General features: G+C 41.0%; 2 protein-coding genes across 2 annotated transcripts in view; one reads left to right on the forward strand and one right to left on the reverse strand.

The window, feature by feature from the left end:
• The window catches only part of T265_00102 (hypothetical protein), a gene marked incomplete at both ends in the record, with an annotated part of 9,968 nt that extends 1,068 nt beyond the window's left edge, over nucleotides 1–8,900 (reverse strand). Inside the window, one exon of the mRNA XM_009163759.1 lies at nucleotides 8,745–8,900. Coding sequence (XP_009162023.1) covers nucleotides 8,745–8,900 — 156 coding nt within the window. The remainder of the gene's footprint in view (nucleotides 1–8,744) is intronic.
• The window catches only part of T265_00103 (hypothetical protein), a gene marked incomplete at both ends in the record, with an annotated part of 73,160 nt that overhangs the window by 1,106 nt on the left and 54,486 nt on the right, over nucleotides 1–17,568 (forward strand). The gene's annotated exons all lie outside the window — the stretch shown is intronic.

The raw sequence follows: 17,568 nt of genomic DNA on the forward strand, positions 1-17,568 counted from the left end.
TGATTGTGTTAAGTTAGCACTAAGTCCCTCCCCCGTCCACCTTTATTCTTTTCTTTACAATAAGGCTTTCAAATAAGTCATGGTTTCACGGTAGTGAAGATTTGGTGTTGAACACTGATGTCATGCTGTCGATCATGATGATGCTACTTGCAAAACGTATCCCTCTCAGGGACGGCTAGTAATGTAACACAAGGAGCCTTCAGATCAGTTCTGTGCAAGTTAGTTAGTAACTAAATCATTTGACGATTTTAAATGTCTATTCAAAGGAAAATGTTGCGCGTTGGGGGATTTTCATATTGATTAACCGTCCAGATATCTATCATAGCTTTTGTTGAAAATAATTCAAGTGGCTATCGATCGACAAAGCTGGCCACACGGTTGACTGACAGAAGGGTAAACTGTACCTAGCGAAATACACTCAGATGCAAACAAACTTGGTTTTGCGAGAGACTCGAATATAACTCAGTTTAATCTCTCGTTTATGGTCTTTTTAAACCGTGCCAACTTAACGCGGGAAACTCAATAAATGGCAAACAGACCTTGGCTTAAATAAATATCGTACAGAGTATTTCTTCATGAGTGCCACCCATCAGAATGTAGCCCAGTGCAACTTCTGCTTAAATTCCCTATGAGCTGCGAAAGCAACCTTTTTCTTATCGCAACAATCATATATTAATCTGCCAGGTATGCATATTTTATAGCTATCGGACTGGTTTTAAGGAATTTAAGGTGCACAAAGCAACCTAAACGAGATCACGAAAGTGATCAGTTTTGAGTCCTGAGTTATTCCTGAGCAACCGGTCTCCAAAGTGCATGATTTCAAGACTTTACTGGATCAAAAATGTCACACTCCCGGAACATTCGTGGACAGAAGCATATTTCTCATGAAGCAATACAGCTCCGCGTGGTACTGTGAAATGTGGGTACACTTTACTGTCAGTTAGAAGTCATCAAAACATTACACAACCATTTTAATAACAAACGGTTTAGTAGATTTTATGCAGGGTATTATCCCAACAGATTTTACAGGCTAGAAAATTATTGCCCATTGGTAAGACCATATGGGCAAGTTAGCTGTCCTCTGACATCTAAAATATGATACACTGATATGTGCATCCATACAGTCATTGTATAACTACCCAAGCCATTTTTATAATGACAATTTCGTATGTACACTTATTCCATATAACTGAGGTGCGGGTAACAGCATAAACGCCACGGACTTCCGTTCAGACGACCCGAGTTCGGAGACTCACTGGTCATTTAACGTGGCAACATACTTTCGTTTCGAGGTGCTCGGAATACTTTGTCTTCCCAGTAAAGGCTTGAAAGATGTTTTCAAATACTACTTTATTAATGGAACTTCAACCCTCAGAACAGGAAGGTTTTACCTTTCCCAGCTGCAGGTGGTAAGTGCATTGTTTCTTATCCCAATAGGCCCTAGTCTTTTACATAATCGTTTGCAGTGATATTTACCGAGTTTAAGGACTTGAAGCGTCTCCTTCAAATATGTTCTGCTAAATGCGACGGCTTGCCTGAATGTTGTGTCCAGAAAGATGCCGTTACTATACAGGATTTTTGGATAACCGTAAGGCCGTAGATTCCAGTTTTCCTGGACTGGTGCAGAAACTATAATCGCTTTTAATTAGGAACTAGATAGCGTTTTTTAAGATACATCTATCGAACCTCCTATCTTTTTGGTGGTCTACTGAAAGCATTCTGCGTGTGCTTTAAAATGCATAATGCCAAAGGAGTGTCTCTCTCTACCATCTCAAATTAAACAATGCTTGCAGTTCAGCTTCACTGTGAATAATAAAAGCTTCCATTTTTAGATAAATTTTATCCATATCCACTCTTGCCACGTTGGGGCACAGTCACGCTGTCAGATGATTAAACTTGGGAATACAACCTTCAGGAAAGAAGTCATTTGATACGAATATTTGTGGGGACCGGAATTTAAACATTTTGTTGAAAGAATGCATTTTGTATATTAATGCAACTGGAAAGTTTGACTAACGGGTGAAGCACGTATTCTTAGCGTTCTAGTACAATTATATATTGATTTTTAAAAATTGTGTATATGAGGATTGTCAATTAACCTAGGTCTGTCACGTCTCATCGTGTGCCAGCAAACAAATCAAGCCTTGCGATTGTATGTTAACCGATCACAAGACAGACAAGAAACAGATATCCTTAAAAATTATTTTTCTTTTTTCGTTCCTATGATTGAGGACGAAGCGCAATAAATAATCGCCAGCCTCAGGATCTCAATCAACTGTATGTTACCTTACACCATTAACTTCAGTGATTTCAACGCAGTTTTATGTTGTCCAAACCACCTTTTCAAGGAAGGCATCTTTCTTAGTGGAAGTTATCTGTAATGGTCGGTCAGGGGGCTGAAAGTTTGTGGCTTAATAAAAAAGCTATCAAGCATGGTGTGTAAACAATGAGTAATATTATAAAAGCACAGTAAATAAGCCTATATGAGGACTTTATCCCAACGACCTGTGGAGAGGTGGTGGCGGGATTAACGGCTCCAAAAGTCCTAACATAAGAGAGTGATCTTAGCACGCAACACGAAAGTGGTTAACTATCCTGATATCCTGAAAATCATGCTCAGTAGCCTTCATAACAAGTTTTCCGATTTCTCTCCCAGTTTTCATTATTTTTGCGGAAGTTGGTGAGAATAAATCTCACGCTGACAAAAGGTTTACAGCTGCTTCGATGGCATCCCTTAATGGATCGAGTGAGATCAGTCCCCTTTTTGAGAAACTTGATATTTCGAAGGAGTTAACTTTTGAGAACCTTACATAAGATGAGCTTAATATGATTCCGTTTGATGGCAAACTCTTTAATGTCCGACAAGTCAGAGCTTCAGTGGAGTAAACGAACATCCATTGCACCATAGACTGGGTAACTGGACGGTATAAACAATGGGTAGTGCACGCTAGCAAATAAGTCTTGCGCTCAGACGAACGCCTCAAAATGTACTCACTCTAAAGGCTGAATCCCACTTCCAACGACGAAAAATGGCATACATTGTCTTTCATTGCCAAGTAACTCGTCAACTCTGTTCTCGTGGAAAAACCACTGCGGCAGATTTCTCTTCTATATAATGTAAACAGGAAACTACTGAAAGGGCACATCCTGAGTTTGGTGAAGTTGTAATGAGTTCAAAAAAGAATTTTGTGCCGAACTGCAACAGTTCCATTAGCAAGTTTTCCGATTCATCCGTTCTGTCTAAGGATCCAGACACACAACGGATCCAGACATTTACCTCGCAAGGACAGAGATTTTTTTGGAAGAGCAGAAATTTTCATTAAAATCTGAGTCTTTCAACCGAATTTAGTTGCCATCGGACATCGCACGAGTTTAATCAAAAGGCAAATTATCTGAGGGGAAAAGAAGCGATAATATTGAGTCAAGTTCATTCATAAGCTGATCACCGAATAAGTGCGCTTTTTGAACAATGAGTTGTATCCATGTCTGGCGGCATAGGAATTTTCCGGAGGTTTTCCCTAAAACACACAAGCGGCGAATTTCGACTGACGAGAAAATACCGATAATCACAGGTTGTATCATGGTGCACCCACATTTCTGTCCAATAAGCCTACAAGGGATGTCATTCCCAAAATTGAAATTTCGGACGTTATATTTACTCTCAAGAACGTCAATCTTTTCTAAGCGGTCGTTTAATTAGCCTGCCTAATTATGCAGCAATGATGCTGGGAATTATGCCACCGTAAAGCATATCTACATCCATAAAACGGTTGGGAAAGTTTGCGGTCAATAGTTCTGGAAGGAACGTTTACAAATATCGCCGATGGGAAAACGCGACGTTTTGGGTTATATTTTTCCACAGTGGACTACTTTTTGCCGTAACTGGCCACGTACGACAAACAGGGGAAGGATTATTGCCCTTGTAACTGACATGTACACGTCAGATTGGGGATCACGTACGCGGTCTAGGTAGGCTTAACAAGCAACTAACTTAATTAATTTGTACGTGCTGCAACCGCATTGGTAAAACGCACACGCATACTTAGAACTAATCAGTAGTGCGCTCGCACATTGTCTACAATCAGTCGTTTTCAAAGGCATACCATAATATCTGGATCACCATTGTAGCTGATCTACAAGTACGCACGCTTATGCAAGATTCATCTGTCAGTATTTTTTCATTCTCATCTTTTCTGGGGTATACAACCAGCTTTGCCAAGAATTTTAGGCGAGGGTAACAGCCACTTTATGATAACTAACCGTGATTATTCACACAGACAATGGTGATCGACTGATGATTGAATCATTTTAATATGCATTACTTTTATCACAGTGGATTTCATGTATTTGCCCCGAAAACCTCACGTTGGGCTTCCTCACCTAACATACAACAAGATGACGACAATTACGTTGTTCGAAGAGCCTAAACGGTTTCTCGCACATGTCCATCCAGCGAATTCTCTTACGGTTGTCAGTAGATTAAACCTCTGATTAGGAAAATTTTGTTCCATTTGGGCATTGTTTTTGATTGGATATCTGCGAACCGAGCGAATGCACTGAGTACCCTGCAATGCCGTCTACTACACTAATCGCTGTGCGTCCGAACATCTTTACTTAGATGACAGAACCCCTTGTATTTAGATGAGGTTTTGAAGAAAGTACCTCCCACAATCGCAACATTCACTTTTTTGACACATAGTTTCGCTGTCAGGTTTTTTCGCAGCCTGTGGTATGTATCAACAGAGTGTAGTGCATTCAAACAAATGAAATCGAATCGCTGCAAAATTTACACATTTAGATTGAAGAACCTGAGAACAAACACAGGAACTAGTCTGTTGCGTACAGAAACGGTGAAGTCGCGGCCCATACATTGTATATTAGGTCAGATGCATGTTCTAGAATATCAGGTGTGGCTTGGGCTTGAGTTGGGTATACAGACGATAAAGTAATGAACGCAGGTGCCTCTACTGGGTCTCAAGTTTCAAAAAACCTGACCTAGTTTTGGTAGTTACCTTATAGAGAGTGAATAATTTACATCATCAAACTGGGAAGGAGTAGAACCTTATCAAACCGAAATAACATATCAAAGAGTACTTTTCGGGCTGTGTTGATTCAGCGATTTGACATTCTGGTGCTTCAGTGGCATAAGTCTTCGCAGAGGTGGTTCGATTCCAGGTTGGGACGAATCTGGCCGCGCTCACAACCGGGCTAAGAACATAAGATTGAGGGAAACTCGGGAATTTAGCCTAACTGATGAGTCCCAAAAGAGGCCAGACCAGTCGTGAGCTGCAGAAGAATTTATGCAATCTTATGAGTAGTGCATGACGTCTAAGCAAAAAACCAAGTTTTTCTACACGACAGTAGATGTTGGTACTCAATCACGTTGAAAAAGTCATAATAAATTAAACCAAAGCCACAGTCATAGGTAACTATTCTCAAGGCTTGGGATAGGGAAGCTAAGTAACGCCCACCTCTACTGTGTTTTTAGACGGACGCAGGTTCAGAAACCAAGCATTCATAACTAGATAAAACATGCAAGAATAGCACTTACAAGAAGAATCAATAAAAAATTTTAGCAACGCCACCAATTTTTACACAATGTTAGAGTAAAATGCGAAACATCCTACAGGTCAGAAGCTAAATGTGTCTACATTATTTAAGGATTTAGTGTTTTTGCACTTCATCCAGAAGCTTTCCAGCTCAGATAAGATTAGGTGAGGAAGTGCTGAAAGAGTTAGGTAATAAACTGTAATCTTTTTCAGTTATCTGGAAGTTTGTTTCAGTATGGAAAGTTTGCGGTGCCATTTATGCAGAGCCTCATTACATAATCGTTTGAGCCACTTTGCTTTGGACTGCCGCTTGTACTCACCCTTCTATTCAGCTTTGGTCTACCAAACGATTTCACTGTATCTTCATTGTTTATGGTTGTCAAGAAAAAGTGATATCTCATGTGATGCACGGATTTGGCAAAAATAATATCAACTTTGGTGAGTTTTGGTCATCGTCATCTTCAGTATTCATCGTCATTATCGTCATCCAGCACAATGTTTCAAATTGAATATTTCTGGTTGGCCTTCATGGCCGGAGTTTCAACATCGCGTTCCAATTTCCTGAGCAGGGAGAGTGAAGAGAAAAAATGAACAGACACTTCCTTTAGGCTTATTACTTATACGCCATTGGATGGTCATACTGCAATCCGTCCAAATTCACACTGTTACAGAACACAGTGAGCATCACATGGGTGCAGTGTCTGTGATTGCAAAATATAAATAGTAATATCAATACGGCGCAAGTTGGTATAAGTCGGTTTTGTTGAGAAAATGCAGTTCATAGCAGAAAGAGAAGACTATCGTATAGCTACAAGAGTGCTCAGATGGTACAACTTCAACGCTGCATATGTCACCAAATTACATGGAATGGTTAGTACACTAGTCCTCACACCTTCGCACCTCGGTGTTCAAAAGCCCTCAGTCTAGCCCATGGGAACGAGACAATTTGTTCCCGGGGATACACTGAAAGAACTTAATCCGTCAAACGGAACATTGCAGGAAATCAAGAACCGTGATCCAAAAGCCCTCAGTCAGCCCATGGGAACGAGACAATTTGTTCCCGGGGATACACTGAAAGAACTTAATCCGTCAAACGGAACATTGCAGGAAATCAAGAACCGTGATCCAAAAAACATCGGTGAGGAAAAACACCGAGTAAATTTACACTATAGTGGATAAGATGATACGATGCTACCATTCAAAGAAGATAAATCATCTGAAATTTCAAACAGTAGCCTAGCAGAATTGTGGTGCAAATTGACGTTTTAACCAAGATACGAGTGTTTCCCGGTAAACAACGAATTCACTCGAATATTTGCTGCCCACCCAGACCTGCTAGTTGGTTCTATATCATTTTTCCACTCGAGCTGAAAACTATAAAATATCCTCAGAAAGCGGTTACTCTAAAAGTGGCTCAAAAGAAGCTTAACTCTACCAGAAGTGTGAAACTACCGCCTGAGAAGCTATCGCGCCAGGAGTCAGTCGATGTATGACCACTTGGTGTGCTCTTTGTATGAAAGATAAGTGTCTGAGGGCTGCTCGCCTTGCTGATCAACCCCTTATAGCTAAGTCTTCAACGACAGGCAAGATGATCGCAGGTTTGAAACTATCCAAGTTTCATGGGGGGTGCAATGTTGAGGGTTCCAATAAGAATGATACAGTTGTGCAGCGGTTATTGGCTTTTCACCACAGACTAGTCTCACTAACAAGAAGAAGTCTTAATTGAAAATTACAAAATTTCCTTACTGTATGCTCAAATCCTTACTGACCTTTTGTATGGAATGTCCGGTCAATTAAGGAGCCGGATTTTAACAGCAACCTGCAAAATATGCCTATCCAATCGCGCTGTATTTTAGTGCAGCAAGTAGACATCAACAATCTGGTTTATAATAAAACAGAATCCAAAGCCTCATACTGAGATCAGTTCCACTATTCAGTGATTTACGTGAGTATGATCCCGTAACACACGTTCAGAAGTACTACAGGTTCTACAGCTAAAATGCCATGGTATCTACTAAGTGATAATTAGTAATAGTGCCAGAGCTAACCTATTGGGAACAGACACGAGGAAAACAAGCTAAAATATAACCACCCACCACCATTTCGACGACAAAGTCTACCTTGTCTCGCACTTTGATGTCTCCTTTCTCAACCTTTTGGGTCAGTTATTTTCAGACGCGTCTTTTGGCGAAATTATCCAAGAGATACGTTTGTCTGCATGCTTTGTCGGTTTTGACGGAAACCGATGTACGAACCGACAGTGAATGAACAGCCAGAGATGCAATTATGGTTCTGTGTTGAATTAGGGAAACCTTCAATTTCCCAAGTTGAGATGTTTTTGTCAACAGCACGATCCAACTTCTACTCTGGGATCATTGTAACATGTATCAATGTGTACAGTGATGTACACTAAATATACTGTGCATTATTTATATTATATATAATTGCATGACGCCACTTTATTAGTTATGTATGCTGTAAACAAAAATTAATGTGTGTTCGGATGGCATAACAACTTAGCTTCAAGTTCAAGACGGATTTGGAATGCCCCATCGGTTTTTGGTTCTGGAAATATGAATATTCACCGTGATTTGGGTCACACTACTGCAACAGACATGAAAGTAAAATTGAAATTGCCTTACACCATATTATGCCATTTTTGGATATCACTTGAGTCAGCACTCGGCTGTCCGCATTAGCCTTGAAGGCTTAGCAACAACTTCATTTCTAAGAAGACGTTTACTAAAATCAGAATTGGCTGAGACAGGAAATGAATTTGCAGACAAAAAACGCATACGAAACGAAGGGTTACTGATAACCACTTGAAACACTAATTGTACCAACTGAATATTTTTATTGTTTAAGAGCATGGTCTCAAACATAAAGTAAATGCAAGCGATGGATATAGAGGGGTACATAATATCAGATAAAAAGCGAGAAGTCGTACCACCAACATTTTCAGTCAGATAAGATGAATCCCATCCTATGTACTAATGTTTGTTATGGAACCACGACTGTAAATATCAACAACCAGAGAAAGGAAAAACAATGCCGAATGCTCGTCGAGGCACGACGTTAGAACAGTCCAGACTCTCAAATCAGGCATAGTGTCCATCATACTGGGTCTCTTGTAGGAGTCAACGTCAAGAATGCACACTTAAAGTCACTCACCACTCATAAAAGTGTCGCAAGTACGCAAAGAACCCAGGATGGCAAGCAGACACATTCGATGATTGTGAGTTTTGGAAGCAGCAGCCCCATAACAGCCTTGGTGGACTGACAGAAGAATCTCCCTCGACAAGAAGTGATCATCGGTTTGTGGACCAATAAGTTGACATCACAGTCAACCATATGTAGGGCTGAGATAGTGGTTAGAGAATATTCATCAACACCATCATTCTACTTCTGGTCATGTCACACAGTCACGCCAAGCCCGTCCGAGGTTATGCTGACGTCTGTTACAGTTGCTCGGCGTTCCCGAACAGCTATTAGGCAGCCTTGATGAGAGACGTCGATGTAGGTGCTCTCAACTCCTAAAAGACGGTGTATCCCAGGCAACTGAGACCTTTCGCGAGCATAGCATCATGCGTGATCTAGCAGGACTGCAAAGTACGCACCGAACTCTCCGGTTGGCCGCATTTTCTATGACAGAAAATCGTCTGTCTACCATGACCAGTCGAATGCTTCTAATTCGCCCCTTAGTTAGGTTGCATCGAAGCCGGATACCTCGGATGAATATCCGGGGGACCACTCGCTCTGGAAATACAAGCTACTGATTCAAAGAAGGCGACGTGACTAACTTTTGCAAATTTGCGACCGTCAACGCTGTTGTGCAGACTGTCGCTGCAACTAGCCACCAGCTCTTACTTGGTGGTGTTGACGCGTGCACCACGACTATTACAACCAAATTGGAATCCGTCATGAACAGATAGACGGTGTGCAATCTTGGGTTGAAGCCAGATGAAATTTTTTCTTAATTCTGGAGTGATCGATCTGGTGAGGAAAAAACATGAAAATTCGCAGAAACGACTGTTGTACATTAAAAAGACACATTCACTCCTAAAAAAGAACACATTTAAAATTGGAGGAAAGGAATAACCCTAGAGTTCGATGGCTCTTGATCAGTAAGTGTCTTGAGAATTTCCCCCGACTCTCCTGTCAAATAATTAATCTTACGCAGATATTCATATATGTGACGCTTTGATAAGCAGGAAAAGTGATTACCTATTTTGGTGCAAATTTTAACCGAAAAAATGCAGCATGGTGATTTATGATGGAGTATTCTTTGTGGGTTGCAAACAAAAAGTTGCTGGAGTTTTTCTGGTGAGAGTTTGTCACGCGCACCGTTCAGAACATGTGCTTGTGGTCAGGAGATATATTCCCGTTTCCTCAGTGCCAGCACGGAAAGTGCATTACAGTACATAACTTCCTTACCATGTCTGCGCCACAGTGGGCGGAACTTAAACTCCGTGAAACATAAATTTGCGACCGATTGTAAGCCAGGTAAGCAAAAGGCGCCTCAGAAAATTGGTGTTTGGCTGGTTCTGTGCATCAAGTCAGCTAACCCTGTGAAATGAACAAATCTTTAATTAAAACAGCTCGGTGAGCTACCTAAAAGCGTGCAGACGAACCAGGATCTACTCTTTATGGATAAGCAGGTGTGAACTCAGACTTTTACCATTCTACATCATACCTCGAATAGTACAGGATAAATGACATGGCAATTTCCGGGCATTGGTTACAAGACGTCTGACTGTCATACGTTAGTTACATTGTGAAACCGTCTACAACAACTGACCGACTCATACTGCTGTGGTGGCATTTTACAGTGTGTGGGGGAAAGAATAATTATGATCTATAAATATACATAAACCATGCAACTAGCCACCAGCTCTTACTTGGTGGTGTTGACGCGTGCACCACGACTATTACAACCAAATTGGAATCCGTCATGAACAGATAGACGGTGTGCAATCTTGGGTTGAAGCCAGATGAAATTTTTTCTTAATTCTGGAGTGATCGATCTGGTGAGGAAAAAACATGAAAATTCGCAGAAACGACTGTTGTACATTAAAAAGACACATTCACTCCTAAAAAAGAACACATTTAAAATTGGAGGAAAGGAATAACCCTAGAGTTCGATGGCTCTTGATCAGTAAGTGTCTTGAGAATTTCCCCCGACTCTCCTGTCAAATAATTAATCTTACGCAGATATTCATATATGTGACGCTTTGATAAGCAGGAAAAGTGATTACCTATTTTGGTGCAAATTTTAACCGAAAAAATGCAGCATGGTGATTTATGATGGAGTATTCTTTGTGGGTTGCAAACAAAAAGTTGCTGGAGTTTTTCTGGTGAGAGTTTGTCACGCGCACCGTTCAGAACATGTGCTTGTGGTCAGGAGATATATTCCCGTTTCCTCAGTGCCAGCACGGAAAGTGCATTACAGTACATAACTTCCTTACCATGTCTGCGCCACAGTGGGCGGAACTTAAACTCCGTGAAACATAAATTTGCGACCGATTGTAAGCCAGGTAAGCAAAAGGCGCCTCAGAAAATTGGTGTTTGGCTGGTTCTGTGCATCAAGTCAGCTAACCCTGTGAAATGAACAAATCTTTAATTAAAACAGCTCGGTGAGCTACCTAAAAGCGTGCAGACGAACCAGGATCTACTCTTTATGGATAAGCAGGTGTGAACTCAGACTTTTACCATTCTACATCATACCTCGAATAGTACAGGATAAATGACATGGCAATTTCCGGGCATTGGTTACAAGACGTCTGACTGTCATACGTTAGTTACATTGTGAAACCGTCTACAACAACTGACCGACTCATACTGCTGTGGTGGCATTTTACAGTGTGTGGGGGAAAGAATAATTATGATCTATAAATATACATAAACCAGATAATGTATACGAATAATGTTTATCCACGGTCTAGCCTGATGTGTATCCAGGGCACTTAAGATACTCGACCATTTCGTCCAGATTTCCCATCACTCAATTTGCACGTTGAATTAAGTAGCCGGAATCGGTTAACCGCTGTCTGACGCAATTAGGTAGATTCTTCTTCCCTTCCTATATGCAGGGGCGTGACGGTCGATTTCAGGTTATGAGCACATTTCTCCCATCCCTCTGATCCGACAGCACATCAGTGCAACCATCAGTCAACCATCGGTGCACGGTACATTTGACTCTATTTGGAAAATGATATAGATAGACCACCAGGTCGATCTGACCTGGTGGTGAGTGCGCGCGGTCACGTATCAAGTGTGAAATTTATCTAAAATTGGCACCAGATGAGGTGTTGCTAATCGGTGGCCTCTGGAAGTAGTTAGAACTCGACGGCAAACTGCTAGCACTCCGATTGAACTAGAATGTTTAGAACTTACGCTTGAAGGTGCGAACGCTTGAATGGAGTTTGAATCAAACAACCTGCTAATTTACAGTTCCGGAAGAAATTATGGACTGAACCACAACGGATTATTTTATTAATTTGAGATGTACCGTTTTAATCTTCTCCAGGAAACTGTAAGCATTTTTGCTCATTTCGAAGAACAAATTGGTTGGAGTATCTAACCAAAGGGCAGAATCCGAGCGATTGTTGACCCGCTTCACTGAATTATGAAAGGTTTGTTTTAGTGTAATTTACTTGGTGGCGCAAAATGTGAAGAATGTCTTCATCCTCTGTGCATCATCATACGCCACGTGGCGCCATAGGACACAGAAACGAAGAGCAGCATCTCATTTACACCGATCGAATCTGCAAGTGGGGAATGATGTTATCAAGGCTGTGCAAACGACCGGCCTCGTGCTGAATAGGATTATGATGTGACTCAGTCACCAAGTCATCTTTATTTCAGCTTTTCGAACGATCATCCACCTATGTGGGTTCACTCATATCAAACTGACTGATGCGGGAGCACCACTGTTGAAATATTGGGATAACACCGACTTCAGCGAGGACGTTAATTTGCGTCAGAATATAAGGAATGATCTTTTACCTATTTTGCAAATATGACACACAAGCAGCCTCCAAGTCCTTTCACATCGTCGTAATGAGGCGAATTTTTACTAATTTTGTTACCATGGTCAGCATTACTTCGATATGTCATCAAATATGACCCATCCAGAGAATCCCCGTTTGCACGCCTTTACGATCCCTTGCTCATCTAATCGGCTCATAGATTATAACTGTAATTTACTTTAGCACTTTGACAACAATGCTCTAAACTTCGAAGCAGCAATAAAGTAATTTATTCTGGACATGAAGCTAACAGATTATGGAGCTCACAGGAAATACATGAGATTATCGACCAGTAAGATGATCACCACTGTACTTGCAACGCCACATTCCATTGTAGCGTTTAAACGTACCTTTAGTGCTGTCCGACGACATTGGCAGATACTGTTTGATCTTAGCTGCTTCAACGTAGACAGCCTGTTCCGGTAGACCACTTTGTCAAGGTGACCGCACAGTAAAACTTCGAAAGATGCAACATCAAACAGACGACCAATCAGTCTGGTGCAACATTTTGCCGTCAAAACGTTCCGAATTTTTCTGGCGTAACGCAGCGTCTCATCATCTTGCTTTCACCATCCGCTTTCTAATATCTCTCCGCTTATAACTACGGAAACAAATAGCTGACACAGGGCTGACACATAGCTGAAACACATAGCTGACGCAGCTTGAAGAAGCATGAAACAGTTTTCTTCCTAAATTTTCGTTGAATGATTGGTCCTTCAAGTTCGCACTAAAATATGTGTCAAAACTAGTCTCCGGACAGTGCTATGTTCGCGTAGTCTGGGTCCACATGTATAAATTATCGTTTAGTAAGACGTTTAGAAAATTATCTTTGTAGACGAAAGACTGACGCTATCATAAACTACGTAGAAAAGATTTTCATGTGTTCCTTAAATTAAGAGCATAATCTTTAGCATTTCTTGATCACCGCAGCGCGGATTTTTGATCGAAATTCCCCGAATCTGAGTAAGTTTCTCTCTCCTAACATGCCTCTTCTTGCGTATGTCAGAGTGTTGTGCTCCTGAGCCATCTTGTCCAAGCTTAGTCGCGAAGGTTCTACCCATTCCCGGCTGATTATATAGGGAGAAACCCAATGTTTTATTAATCGAGATAGACGAGTTATTTTGTGACGCACATTACCCTAGTGCCGGAACCTGTCACTCAGTCTGCTCACGTAAATTTCTGTGGTGGACCGTCTACCTCAGTAAGGAGCCTTGAAATATATGAGAGGCGTCTCAGTGTTTCTCCGCATTCAAGCTTTACATGAATAATACACATCCGGTGGTTCACTAGGAAACATACCGAACAGGCCTGAAGTAATGACCCACGGGATGTTGGTCTCTATTATTCACTAGTTGTGGAAACAGTCAGACGGATCTTGGGCTTACTCGTCTTTCAGAGACATTATCATGAACAATTTACTATGCAGTCAGCCGAAACGGATAAGGTTGTTTGATTAGTGCTGCTCACAATCTCTTGCAGTTTTAAAGTGTACATTAAGTTTTGCTGGTAACGAAAAAAATCTGGCATCTCACTATCACGTTTTGACTCGCTTTGAAAGCCACCGATAGACCTCAATCTTACATCCAGTCAGTCTTAATGGATTTTGCACTTGATAATCGTCTCTACACGCCAAACACCAAACGAAATAACGGTAGTTAATAGGCCATATTGTCTGTCCAGTAGATGCCATACTCTTGAGCCTTTATTCTTTACACACAAAATGTTTCCTCAGATTTTCGCATTGCGTCCAAGCATAATTTCTATCACCTCGAAGGGCTTAGCTTACGTTTGCTCGTGTTCGGTACCGGTTTGGCTAAACACAATTTGCAAATGCGGCAGTCCTCAAATAACTAAGGCATTAAGCACATTTAGCACTTAAACTGACTGAATGATGCCTGTATAGTGTGCTCAGAATAAAATAGAATGGACTAAAATCAGCGTCAAAGTGACTCGTCAACACATGATGACGTTTGAAAATAATGAGTATCGTAGCGGAAATGATCATTACAATCGATGTCCCATGATCCGGCCGCATCGGAATCAGTACTCTCTCGAGGAGAATAGAGGGCATGCACTGAAGCCATATGATACCAGGCACACAATTTCAAGTACGAGCTTTCACTTAACCATCGGGGATGTTTTCAAGATTTGGAAATTTTATATCGCTTGCAAAAATGAAGTGAAACAAGAGTTGAAGCGGAGCATACTACTATTTGTTGTTCATAAGTTAACAAGGATGTATATTCGCTAATGGGGCTGTTTAAACCCTTCGACAGCCCACGACCGGCTTCGCCCTTCTTGAGGCTTACCAGGTGTGTAAAGTTCCCAAACACTATACATATTCACTGGTGTTGCCACTGTGACTGACACTGGCAGTAATCAGTCTTTGCACAGAATGTCACTTATCCTTGTCTGTCCCAGGCACTTAAGTGAACCGACTACCTTGATCACTACAAGTTCACATGCTTCAGGCAGTTCATCGTTCTGTCAGTAATCCTTCTATTAACACATTTAACTTCGCCTTCCAATGTACATTCAATCCGGGATTTCCCAATGTTGGATCGTTATCTGGACCTTCCGTAGGTACTCGGGTCCTAAGCCAATTTCCATTAGACTCGTCATTGCAACCATTTACCAGATAAAAACAACGTGAGATAAACTTATCTTGGTGTTAAGCAAGCGCGCATCAAGCAGAATAGTTATTTTTGGTGTGAAGGTTTAGGTTGATACCACTAAAGCCTAGATCAGACTATTTCAAAAGTTCAGTGGCATTGGTTGTTTTCTTCCCACTCCAGCTTTTCAACCCAGCGTAACCTAATTGACCGCAAATAATGGCTTTGTCTATTAATATGCGTTTGTATAATATGGACCTCAGTGTGTCAGAAATTTTTGGTCACCAATGTAGGTCTTGGAATATTCGAGCTGGTTAAATGTGGGCTGACGTCACCATAAAAACCTCTGCGGTCTAAAATTCTAGGCCCTCTCTACAAAATCCAAATAAGCACAGGAAAAAACAAAGTCCAATTATCTATCATAAATTATATTTGCAAAACTGATTTCTAAAGATTGGCAAAGTTGGCCCTAGTGGTACTAAGAGAACCTGTTCATATCACTGATTTTCGTACATCCCACCCTTTTTTTAGCAGTGAACTAAGCTCAGAAGGATGGACACTTAGACAGTCTAAATATTAAATCACTAACTTTGCAGGCTGCAACGCATCTTTGCTCATTTTGAGAGCAGAAATCTGCGCTTTTTTCAGACCACGATCGAAAAAAATGCTCTTGCAAATTTTCAGCCCCATTGTCTGCGTTCGTTCCCATTTGCACGTTAAGCGTGGATTATAGTCAGATACATTTTGAGGCACCGTAGTGGCTGAACAACTCAGTGCGCAGTATAATCTTTCGCAATTTCCACAGATAGAGAATCAAAAGTGACCTCAACTTCATCAAAAGAGTTCCTTGGGACGATGAACATTAATAATGTGAACACGACAATAAAAAGCGAGCCTGGTTCCTCTAAGTGTTTTACAAACTGCGTCACGATCAGGTGCAACGATTCTGTTTCTAACATAGATTCTCCACTTCTCAGTTTCCTTAACAACAAAACTCTCTGAAGGAGCCATTTTATCTTGATCTCAACATTGGCGATTTTTTTTAAAACTACCTAACGTTTCTAAATCAAGCAACTCACCCGATGGAGTGTTTCACTACTTCGAGCCTAGGTTAGCGCAAACGGATGAACTCAAGTCAGGCGTTAGAATCAAGACTAAAATCTTGTCTAGCTGCGAGTTAATCACACTGCCCATCAGCCAGTTGTGGAGAACTGGCTTAATGTGGTAACATTAGACAGGAGGTCGCGCAATCTCGGCCATTCCCAGTTAGATTAAAATAACTGAAACGGATTGCTGAATTTTTACTGACATTGACTTTGGGGGACAATGATGAATGTTCCGTTCCACTGAGTCTGGTTCGCCCACACCTTGAGGAACTGGCGGAAACCAAGCAAAAATTTCAGCATCATGGGTGCTACGGACCATATTGTATTCCAGTGCTTAATTCCCCGACGGAGACCAGTCAACTCTTTGAAATACTTTCTTTGATTTTCCGTCAAAAGTTTGTTAGGTAGATGAGCCATTAGCCTGTGGTTCTTATTTGCAAACGTCGTTCTTTGCGTCCCGTTTGTCTACGTGACTGTCTTATTTCTTACAAAGAATTGGGGGATAAACATTTTCATATGCCTGACTGAGGTTTTATAAGCTATGGTTCACAAGAAGTCAAACCTATACCGATATACTCACGTAAGACACCAATGCTACGGGAACATACCTACCTGTATAAAGTAGTAGATGCACATTACCTGAGCTCTACTCAGCTTACAAAAGTGATACTATTAACTTTGATGCGGTTGGTTGTTTTTGTATTATTTTATTTTAAGCGTTACGTTTCGGCCCAGGTACAATAGGAACTCACGAAATACAAGTTATTTTCTTTGCGTGACCAGACATTCAAATCACCACATGGATAACAGATGGAATCAGATGAAAGAATGCATTTCCAAATTACTGATAGGGAATACAGAAGGACGTATCACGGAAAGTTTTAAATTTATAAATCCACAAGCTTAGCCCCACTGGAGAGTGAACAAAAGTAAGTGGGAAACGAAACGTGGTATGCGCTAAGAGAGTGAGTATCACAGTAAGGATTCTTAGTACAGTTTGACGGCTGCAAATAACGCACATGCTAAATGACCGTCGTATAAAAATCTGTTGACAAAATGTGATTCACAAACGGAAACCAAGCTTTCTATGAAAGAATAACCGGATTGTGGTTAAATTATTCCACAGTATGCTCTGTAAGAGAATCACTTTTGCGGGGGAATAAATTCAGCATGGCATGAAAAACATTCTTCTCTCTCATACCGATGAATTCAATTTTAGTGATTGCATCATGATAATCACAAGTTTCGGGCCGGTTGTGGTATGAAATATATC

This window comes from Opisthorchis viverrini (assembly GCF_000715545.1).
Source record: "Opisthorchis viverrini unplaced genomic scaffold opera_v5_1, whole genome shotgun sequence".
In the NCBI taxonomy this organism is placed as follows: domain Eukaryota; kingdom Metazoa; phylum Platyhelminthes; class Trematoda; order Opisthorchiida; family Opisthorchiidae; genus Opisthorchis; species Opisthorchis viverrini.